Raw genomic sequence first — 11013 nt, 5'->3', positions numbered from 1 at the left:
ATATAATTGTATAATCATTTTCAACCTTGACATTGTGTGGAAAACATTTGTCATATTTTTATATGATTCAATCAAATATTTTTATTTTAATGGGCAATATTCCATAAAGTATGACCATACATTAAACTACTCAACAACTGTGGAACTTTTTAGATGTGTGTGTGTGTGTGTGTGTGTGTGTGTATCTTACTGCCATCAACTTGGGATGGACTCATAGCTAACCTTTCATTGGGCTTCTGAGGCTGTAAATTGGGAGGGAATTGCCCTTCTTTTTTTTTTAAGTTTCCTGTTCTTATTTTGTTTATTGTTTAATGGGGGAAACAGCTAGCAATGTCCTAGGTATATTAAAAATGTATATAATTGAAAATGATGATAAGAGTGATGGAGAGTGCATAATGTGAGGAGGGCTTGAAACAGGAAAGCTGGCTGGTCTGGGAGTAAGAGGATGGATTTAGGAAAGGGAATTACCATTTAAATTGAGACTTGAGGAATGATTTGGAGTTAATTTAAGTGAATGAGCTGGCTACAGAAATTTTGGACAGAGGGATGGTACTGGAGAGGCCTCAGTGGTAGGGAGAATGTGGTTCATTCAGAAACTGGATAGCTCAGTGGAGACTGGAGCAAAGCTATGTCCCAGTTTTATTCTAAGAATGATGGCAATCTAAGCTACGGGGGTTTTTTGGTGGGTTTGTTTTTTGGTGTTTTTTTCTAAGGTTTCCAGTCATTCATTGTTGTACTATTCTCCCTGCCCACTTCCTACCCCCCAACTCACTCTTCTCCTTGATAAGTAAAAGAAAAAACTCTTTCATTGTTATATAATCCCTCCCCCCAAGTCCACTCCACTGTGAAGCCTTCATTATGGACTCCTTTCATGACAATAATACCCAATCATATGTCACTTTTAAGCATTTCTTTCCCTCATCTGTTTCAGTGCAGTATATATCATTCTTCCCCTCCTTCTCTGCCTTCCCTCAACCCCAATGTCTGTCCAGTTTTACAACAGTGGCCCTATGCAATATTTGTCCTTTTGTGACTGCAATATTTCACTCAGAATAATGTCATCCAGGGTCACCCATTTTGCATAATATTTCATGAGTTCCTTGTTTTTCAGGGCTGCATAGTATTCCATTGTGTGAATATACCAGGGCTTCTCTTTTTTCAACAGAACCACTAGTGGATTAAAATCATTATTTCTCAGGTCCACTAAAATGCAGCCACAGCACTGCTCCTTAGCATAGCTTTATGTCCAACTAAAACTGGTATCACTGAGTAATTATCAAGCCTTTGGAAAACAGCAATGATTAACTCAAGGCTTGAGGTGATTTCAGGCTGTTGGTGTGTGTGGCTAGCTAGAAGAAATCTATGCCTCTGTCCTCCTCAGCTGGTTTTTCTGAGCACTGCCTCAGAGAACACCATGCTCCCCTTCTTTCTCCAGCTGCCTATAACTTGCTTGACTCATATGCTTCACTTACTCAACCTACATTTGCTGTTGACTTGTTATAATTTCAGGTTCTGATCTATAATGGCCAGCTGGACATAATTGTGGCCGCTCCCCTGACAGAGCGCTTCTTGATGACCATTGACTGGAAAGGAGCCAAGGAGTATAAGACAGTGCAAAGAAGAATCTGGAGGGTCTTGAAAGCTGATGATGAAGTGGCTGGTTATGTGCGGCAAGTTGGTGACTTCCATCAGGTATGGAGACCCTTGGGAACCCATGACCTTGGGGACCCTGGAGAGGTCCCTAACAGCCAAATTTCCCATCGCAATACGATGTGGTTTTGTTTTTTTTTTTAATTTCCTGGCTACTGGTGCCAAGAGTGTTGACCATGGAGCCAAGCAGACTAAAGTTGTCTATGGAAACTGGATAATAGTAGCAACTGAAGCCTGCATATTAGTAAGACATGATGGACTTAAACACAGTCATCAACAGTCAGACCATCTCCTAAAACTCCACTTTCTAGCAAAAATAGTGGCCTGCGTTCATATTAAAGTACATGTACAAAGGTTACAATATTGTTCAAGAGATAAAATGATGATTAAAAAGACCATGCTCAGTTGTATTAATTTCCTAGGGCTTCCATGATAAAACGAAGTGACGTAATACAACAAATGTTGATTAGCTCACAGATCCAGAGGCTAAAAGCCCAAATCAGGGTTTCCACAGGGTCATGCTTTTTCCAAACACTCTAGAGAAAGATCCCTTCTTGTGCCTCTCAGCTTCTGGTGGCCCCATGCATTCCTCCTCACTTTCTGCAAGCAAGGCTTCAGCTTTCGGTATAGATTGTATCTCAATGTCAAGAAAACAAATATTCTTACCACTGGACCAATACGCAACATCATGATGGATAGTGAAGAGGTTGAAACTGTCAGCAATTTTATCTTGCTTGGATCCACTATTTAACACCCTTGATACCAGCAGTAAGGAAATAAAGAGATACATTGCACTGGGGAAATATATAGTTAGAGACCATTCCAAATTAATGAGGAATAATGATGTCCATTTGAGGGCTAAAGTGTGTCTGATTCAGGCATGGTCTTTCCGATCACTTCCTATGCATCTGAAAGCTGGACAGTGAATAAGGATGAGAGAAGAAGACTTGATGCCTTTAAGCTGTGGCATTGGAGAAGAATACTAAATATCCCATGGACAGCCAAAAGAACAAACAAATATGTCTTGGAGAGGGTGCAACTGGAGTGCTCTTTGGAGGCAAGAATGATGAGGCTTCACCTCACATACTTTGGACATATTGCTAGGAGAGGCTATTTGGTGGAGAAGGACATGATGCTAGGAAGAATTAAAGCATCAGCAAAGGAGGGGATGACCTTCAACCAGGTGGATTGATGCAGTGACTGCTGTATTGGGCTTTTGTGTGTCAGGAAGTATGAGAATGGCACAGGATAGAACAGGATTCAGATCTTTTGTTCATAGGGGTGCTAATGTATTGTACTCAACTCAATGGTGCCTAACAACAGCAGCAATAATATAATTACACTATTCACTTCCAGAAAGGTTTTGGAAAATAATTAAATCTTTGATATGTTTTCCTTTGTCAAGAGGAGGAATTTAAATCTTTCCGCTTTAATTTCCCCTAATTTTTTTATTAGAGGCAACATTGCTACCTCAGGCCCCTAATTTAGTGTATTAGGAGTTATACATTTCTAATGCTCAAGTTCTCATTAGGTAAATGCCTTAAAAGTATTTAACTTTGAGATGTTGTTATTGTTATGGGCTGTTGGGTCAAGTACAACTTTTAAGGACACTATGAACAACAGATCAGAATTTCACTTAATCCTATGCCATCCTCAAGATCTCTGGCATGCTTGAGACCATTATTATAGTCTACCTTGATGAGGACCTTCCTTTCTTTATTGGGTCTTAGACCTTTCCCAGTGTCTTGTCTTTTTCAAGGACTGAGTCTTCCTGATAACATTCCCAAAGTGTTTAAAACAGAGTTCATCATCATTGCCTGAAAAGATCAAGGTTGCACTTCCATCAGGACAGTTTTATTTTTGTGGCAGTTCATGGGACACTCAGCACTCTTTGTCAATATGACAACTCAAAAGTATCAATACTGCTTCCATGTGTGTTGATTGTGCATCTAAGTAAAATGGAATAACTAATAGCTTCAATAATGTGTCTATCAGATGTTGCTTGTTGGACCAGGGGTGAGGATATTTTTGTTCATTTGTTTTCTTAATGTTTAGCTGTAATGCATGTTGATAGCATCTTTGATCTTCTGCAATAGGTACCTAAAACCTTTTTCACTTTTGGGAAGCAAGGTTATGACATAAGCATAACACAGACTGTTCATGAGTCTTCCTCCAATTCTGATGGCACGTTTTTCATCATATAGTCAATCTTCTTAAATGACTTGTTTAACATACATACTGAAGAGGTGTGGAGAAAATATAGAGCCTGGATGCACACCTTTCCTGATTTAAAACCATGCATTTTTCCCTTATTCTGTTTGGACAACTACTTCTTGGTCTGTGCATGGGTTTTGCATGAGCTCAATTAAGTGTGATTCCCAGTCTTTCCTACATTATTCATCATTTTACAACATAGAAAAGACTTGTTATAATCCATACAGTCAAAATGCCTTTACATAGTTGATAGAGCACAATAAAACATTTTAAAGTATTATCTGTGTTCAGCCAATATCCATCTGACATCAGCAATGATATTCCTCATGCCACAACCTCTTCTGAATCCAGTCAGCAGTTCCCTGTCAGTGTACTGTCCTGGCCTTGTTTTAATAATTGTCGTTGCATTCTGTTGGATCACCTGTTGTTTGGAAGAGGAACAAATATGAATCACTATCATTCAATTGGGCAGGTAGCTGTCTTCCAGATTTCTTGGCATAAGCTAAGGAGCACATTCAGGACTGTGTTTGTTTGTTGCAACAACTCAATTGATATTCCATCAACTCTTGGAACCTTATTTTTTCCTTAATGCTTTCAATGCAGTTTAAATTTCTTCCTTCATTACCATTGGTTCTTAATTATATGCTACCTCAGTGTTGACCAATTCTTTTTGGCATGATAGCTCTGTGTATCCCTCTCATCTTCTTTTGATTTGATGCTTTCTGAATTATTATCAAGATGTAGCCCATAGAGTTCTTCAGTAGTACAACTCAAGACTTGAATTTGTTCTTCAGTTCTTTTAGCTTGAGAAATACAGAGTATGTTCTTCCCTTTTTATTTTCTACTCTAATTGTTTGCACATTTTGTTAAAATAATTTGATTTGTCTTATTTCCAAGAGCACCTGGAAATCTCTCTTACTTCAACATTTCTTCCCTTTGTTTTGGCCTCTCTATATCTTGATACAAGTTTTACTCTCTTCTGATTTCCATCTTGGTCCTTTCTTTCTTTCCTCTCTTTGTAATGGCTTTTGTTTACTTTACGGGTGATGTCAACCCCTTTGCTGTTTGGTCATTAGTGCTGCTTTGAAATAGTAAGGGATGATTCATCAAGAATTCCATAAAGTTAGTCATTTTATTCTTAGAAATTGTGATTATTCTAATGTATAAAGGTATACTTGTCTTCCCCCATTCGGTCAAATAACATATAAGAAATCTAAAAGTTATATAAACTAACTGTCTTGGACAAAAGAAATGACAAGATGCATTTCTAGGACCATGCGGAAAGAAAATTTTGCCTTGGAAAAGTCATAACATTTTTAAAATTGAGATAAATTACGTGAAAGAATAAAATAATGGTGAAATGGGAAACTAAATGCTTTAAAGTGGAAATAATTTTGGCATCATTTATTATGAGATCCAGAAATGGAACTGGAAAAGATAAAAAGAAGACTATTTACATGCAGGAGGATCCTGAAGAAAAAAGGAGAGTCTGCTTCTGTGAACTTGAGCACAGTCTTCCATTTGGCCCTGACTTGAACCACAAGAAAGAGTTCGCTCAGAAGGCCAATCTTAAATGATGGATTTAAGATATGCAAGATGAAGCACTCTAATTTCAAAGTAACCTAGACTTGATGTTCATTCCTTATTTGATTTTTTTAAAAAGAAGTTATATCAATTATATAGTAACTTTTATAAAAAAAAAGAGAGAAGGGAAATTCAACAACTACATTTAATATTATGTGTATTGGCATAGCATTTTACAGTCTAATAGGGAAATATACTTGATTTTTTTGCTTCTTTTCTTTACAAAAAAGACCTTTATTTATTTATTGAATTATTGCATATTATAGGGAAAAATCACAAATCATATTGTATGTACAAGCAAGTTAATTTCCACCAAATGGACAGACTTTTGTACTCTTCACCTGGATGAAGAAATAAATCATAACCCAGGTTCCTCATAGTCATCATTCCCAACCGGCAATGCAATTGTCAACTCTTCAAAGTATCAACTATTCTGATTTCACACCTTGATTGCTAGGGTTTATTTCTTTTCATTTTACTAAACTAAATATTCACTATGTATTCCTTTCTATGTAACTTTTTAAATTTTTTGCTCCTGAGATTTATCTCTTCTTTTGCTTGAAATAAATCTTGGCTCCTTCTCATTATGCTATATAATACATGATATCATGTTAACTACTACTACAGTTACTGGAACAATGGTCTGAAATATACTGGAGATGATGAGGATGGCCCAGAACAGGGCAATTTTCAGATCTGTTGGTCATAGGGTTGATAGGAGTCATAGTCAATGCAAAGGCACCTAACAACAATAACTTTTAGCTTTAGTGCCATAATCCTTTCATAGTTCAAGGTCGCGCCTCTCTGGCATTTGGAATCCACTGACTGCTTAGCAGGGGATGGATGGGAAATCTCCCCCTTGTGATTTCCAGCTTTTGAAAACCCACTGGAGGATTCTCAGTCAACAACAATGACTTTCACTTTGACTTTTATCCATACGTGATAGTACTGTGACCTGTTTAATGGCATCATTCTATTTTTTCACTATTAGAAATAATACTGCTATGAACAATAGTGTATGTGTATATATGTATATATGATATGTATTTGTATTCTGCTGAAAATAGAGTCATAGGCTGCCAATTTACACACCATCCAGCAATGCACAAAAGTTTCCTTGTTTCACATTCTCTAGCCCCTTGTTTGCCAGGCTTCTTAGTTCTCGATGTTCTGGTGGGTGTCTACAGCTGGTTTTGATTTTGTATGTCTCTGGTGACTAATGAAGAGGAACATCTTCTTGTATGTCTTCTTAGGAAGTGTCTTTTCAAACTGTTTGCCTATTTTCCTCTCTTACTGGCTACTTTTCTTGACTTATATTAGTTCTTTGTCAGTTGTATGCATTACCAATGTCTTACTGCATGGCACGCTTTCCATTTTCTTCACGGAGTCTTTTGGTGAGCAAGATGTTTTTATGCAGTCCAATATGTTAATTTTGGTCTATCATTAGTGTTTTTTTTGTATTTTGTTTGAGAGTTAATCAAGATCATTAATGTATTGTCCAAGTGTTATCTTCTGGAAGTTTCCTGTTTGGAGCAATAATCTAGGATTGGAATTGATTTGTGTGTCTAGAGTAGGATGTCAAGATTCTTTTTATTTTCGCGTTCTCTCTCTTTCATGGCTGCTAAGTTGGAAAGGGTCAAACTGGGCTGCTCATTGGAGGCAAGGATTCTAAGGCTCTGTCTAACATACTTTGGACATGTTGCAAGGAGGGACAGGTCCTTGGAGAGGGACATCATGCTTGATAGGGTGGAGGGACAGCGCAGAAGAGGAAGACCCCCTATGAGGTGGATTGATTCCGTGATTGGGGTAATCGGGATGGGTGTGTCAGAGACAGTGCGATTGGCACAGGACAGAGCAGAGTTTAGGGCTGTTGTACATAGGGTCGCTATGAATTGCAAGCGACTTGATGGCACATAACAACAACAACAACAAGTTGGAACTAATTCATAACTGACCCTGCAGCTGGTTTTCATCAGGTTCTAAGTCACACGAGAGAAAATTGTCTATCTTTCTCTTGGGGAATCTACTGGTGGATTAAAACCTCCTGAGAGGTCTCATCTTTAGGTCAGAAGCACAAATCTTTATGGACAATGCCACCAGAATTCCTATTTATTCCACAGAAATAGTGTAAAGACCCACACAGATAAGCCCATACTTTTCCCTCTGTTCTGTTATCATAAATTTCCATCTACTCTCTATTTTCTATTGTACTGGTTTATCTATTTATCCTTGAGCCAATGTCACAGTGTCTTATGCTTTAACTTTAGAAGTCTTGATAACTGAGAGTGTAAACTTCCAATGATGTTATGTTTTTCATTAAGATTTGAATTATTATTTTTGGCCCTTCTGCATTTCGATATTCATTTTAGACTTAACTAGTGAATTCTACAAAAATTCCTGCAGAGATGTGTTTGGGATAGTACTGAGACCAATTTGGAGAGAATCAATACCTTTATAAGATGTAATTATGGTAGATATCTTTTAACGTATTTAAGTCTTCTTTAACATTTTCTGTATTATTGTTGTTATGTGCCATCAAGGCAGAACTTACTCACAGTTAATCTTTCAGTGGGTTTTCAGAGACTGTAAATCACATAGGAGAAAGATGCTCACCTTCTTCAGTGGAACAGCTGGTGGATTCAAATTCTATGCCTTCAGGTTGACAGCACAATTCTTATTAGGACATCAGAACTCCCTGAAGGTATTACAGAGCCTTTGTTAAAGAATTCTAGGTACTAGGTAAAGGGTATAAAATGCTATTTTAAATTGCATGACTTTTCAAATATTCATTTTCTGTTTATTTGCTTGTATGCAGAAACACAGTTGGTTGTTTTGCTAACTTTAGAGTAATCTTGTTAAAATCAGTTTCAAATATTTTCTCTAATTAGTTCTAATATTTAGATCCTCTTAGATTTTCTACATGCACAATCATAGTATCTTAACATTTATATTTCTTCTTTGCAATGTTTATATTTATTATTTCTTTTTCTTGCTCTGAGCAAGATCTGGTATTGGTGGGAATCTGTGAGATGTGATTATTATTGAATTTGACTTTGTAATATTTTGTTTAGCCTTTCTATGTTGACATACTTGAGAGGAGTCATCCTGTAATTTTCCTTTCTTTTAATGCATATTCTTTTCAAATTTGGAGATCAGGGTCATTTTGTTCTTTCTCGTCTGCCACATGGAACAATTTTCCTTTCTCATCATTAATATTTTTCAGGTGAAGAAAATGCTGAAACACTAACTAGTTTAGAAAATGATAAAGGCTAAAGAGTCCAACTGTGTATGCTATTTAGTTATATATGCATATGTGTCTGCATTTATCTTCACACGTATATGTACAATAAATGTGTTGTTATGTGCCATCAAGTTAGAACCAACTCATAGCTAACCCTCCAGCAGTAAAAGGCAGTAAGTAGCATGGGAGTTGCTTGCCAATCTTTCCACCACAGAGAAGCTGGTGAATTCAACCCATGAGCTTTTGTATTGGCAACACCAACTCCATACCACTAAGCCACCTGAGCTTCCTATAATATATGTGGAGGTAGTAAAATGTAGTGCTCAAAAACATGTTTTTAAATTAGACATTTGGAGCAAGGTAGGACAGATTTGATGTTCATAAGGTTATTATAGGATGTACTCAACTTGATGGATGGCAAATAACAACAACATAAGCTTGGACAAATATTCTTGGACAAATTTCTTAACTTATGTTTCAGTTTTTCTTTAAAATAGTGTTAGCAATAACATCTACCTCATAGAATTGTATAATTGATATGCTTAATTGTGGGTTGGAAAAGGATATTCTCTATAAAGTAGATGGTCAAAAGAACAAACGAGTTAGTCTTGGAAGAAATACAACATGATGTTCTTCAGAAGCCAGCATGATTAGATTTCAATTTATATACTTTGTAAATGTCATCAAGATTGACCAAGTGCTGGAAAAGAGCATTATGTTTGTTAAGCTAGAGGAAATTCCCACAATAAGGTAGATTGATTCAACAGTCACAACAAAGGACTCAACCATACAAATAATGATGAGAATGTGGCAGGATTCTGTTGTATAGAAGGTCACTCTGATTCAGAACTGGCTTGATGGCAGCTAACACTGACATCATAGGCTTATTGAGGCAATTCAGTTAGCTAATGGCTAGAAAATGTTGTGTGTGGCTAATAGTAATGTTTGCTATTACTATTATCATTACCCTAGTTACTTGCAAGTATATTCATAACAAGTGGAAAATGATGAAGAGTAAATATCAAGATCAGCAGAATACTTAATTGAAAAATCAACTCATAAAAGTTGGAGTAGAAATATTCATACCACCTATAGCAATAATACAGGTTGAGAGGCCAGAGAGCAACATGCATGTCACTTCTCCTGTTCCCTGAGCCACTATGTGATTTAAATGTCACCAGGGCATTGTACATGGGCACCAGAGGTGGAGCACTAAGAGTCATCATGGTGAGGGCCATGTTGCAGCCAAACATCTTGCTCACTCATATACCAACGTTTGGAAAAACCACTCTATGCAAAGAACTTGTCTCAAGACCAAGACTGAAACACACAGATGTGGGTGATTTAGCTAAAGAAGTCTGATCAATGGATACCATAGAGTCTGGCAAGATTACTTGTCCCCAGGGCATGCTGAATGATGCACCAATGAATGATCCACAAATCCTGAAGGATATGGACATTGCAGAGTCAGAGACAAGAGTTCTAAATTAAATGTTGGAGTTTGCCTTCCAATATGTGACTTCAATTCTAGATGATGCAAACATCTTATTCAAGCCATCCTAAGAAAGTAACTATTGATGCAGATGATGTGTGATTGGCAATACAGCTTTGTGCTGGCCAATCTTTCACTTCTCCTCTCCCAGGAGACTTTTTAATTAGATATTGCATGGCAAAGAAGTAAAAATTCTTTGCCTTTAATCAAGTCATATCCTCATCTTAGATTGTCACCTGATAGGTACTTCTTAACTTTTCAAATTGTATACTTAAGTTCATAGAGAAAAAGACAGCTGCTTCTACAGGAGAAATACTAGTTCCAAGTATGAGTGTTGGTCTGTTACTAGCAGATTTATAACTACAACACTAGATACATCAACCTCATAATCTAAAATAGGGACTTCAGTGTCCTTCAGGGCAATGATTTAAAGTCCTGATGCCCACTTTGCAATAATTATTTGTAAAGTGTCAATTCCAGCAACATCAGCAATTCACAATGTTCTGACTAATCCATTATTAATTGAGTCCATAAATATTCTAAGCACTAATATAGGCAATCTTCATCCGTGCAATTAACTACCTCTGAAAACCTTCCATAGGGTCAGCTACGGGTTGGTTCCAACTCGATGGCACACAACAACAACAACAATATGGTTTCATCACAAAATGCTGCTAATGAACTATCAAATGCATTGGGACATAAAAAGGGACTATGATGATGATAATTATGACAAATACAATCATAATGATTATGATGACAGAGGGTGGAGGGACAGCGCAAGAAAGGAAAACCCTGGATGAGATGGGGTTTCACTCAGTGACTGGGTAAT

At 37.1% G+C, this 11013-nt stretch overlaps 1 protein-coding gene across 1 annotated transcript in view; it reads left to right on the top strand.

Moving 5' to 3' along the window:
• Nucleotides 1–11013, top strand: part of CPVL (carboxypeptidase, vitellogenic-like) — a 154154-nt gene that overhangs the window by 96555 nt on the left and 46586 nt on the right. The window contains exon 10 of the mRNA XM_006896135.1: nt 1510–1692. Coding sequence (XP_006896197.1) covers nt 1510–1692 — 183 coding nt within the window. The remainder of the gene's footprint in view (nt 1–1509; nt 1693–11013) is intronic.

Source organism: Elephantulus edwardii, unplaced genomic scaffold (genome assembly GCF_000299155.1).
Source record: "Elephantulus edwardii isolate Elephantulus edwardi_28Jun2011 unplaced genomic scaffold, EleEdw1.0 scaffold00182, whole genome shotgun sequence".
Lineage (NCBI taxonomy): Eukaryota > Metazoa > Chordata > Mammalia > Macroscelidea > Macroscelididae > Elephantulus > Elephantulus edwardii.
The sequence above is the reverse complement of the archived record's forward strand: the minus strand, read 5'-3'. Positions and strand labels throughout refer to the sequence as shown.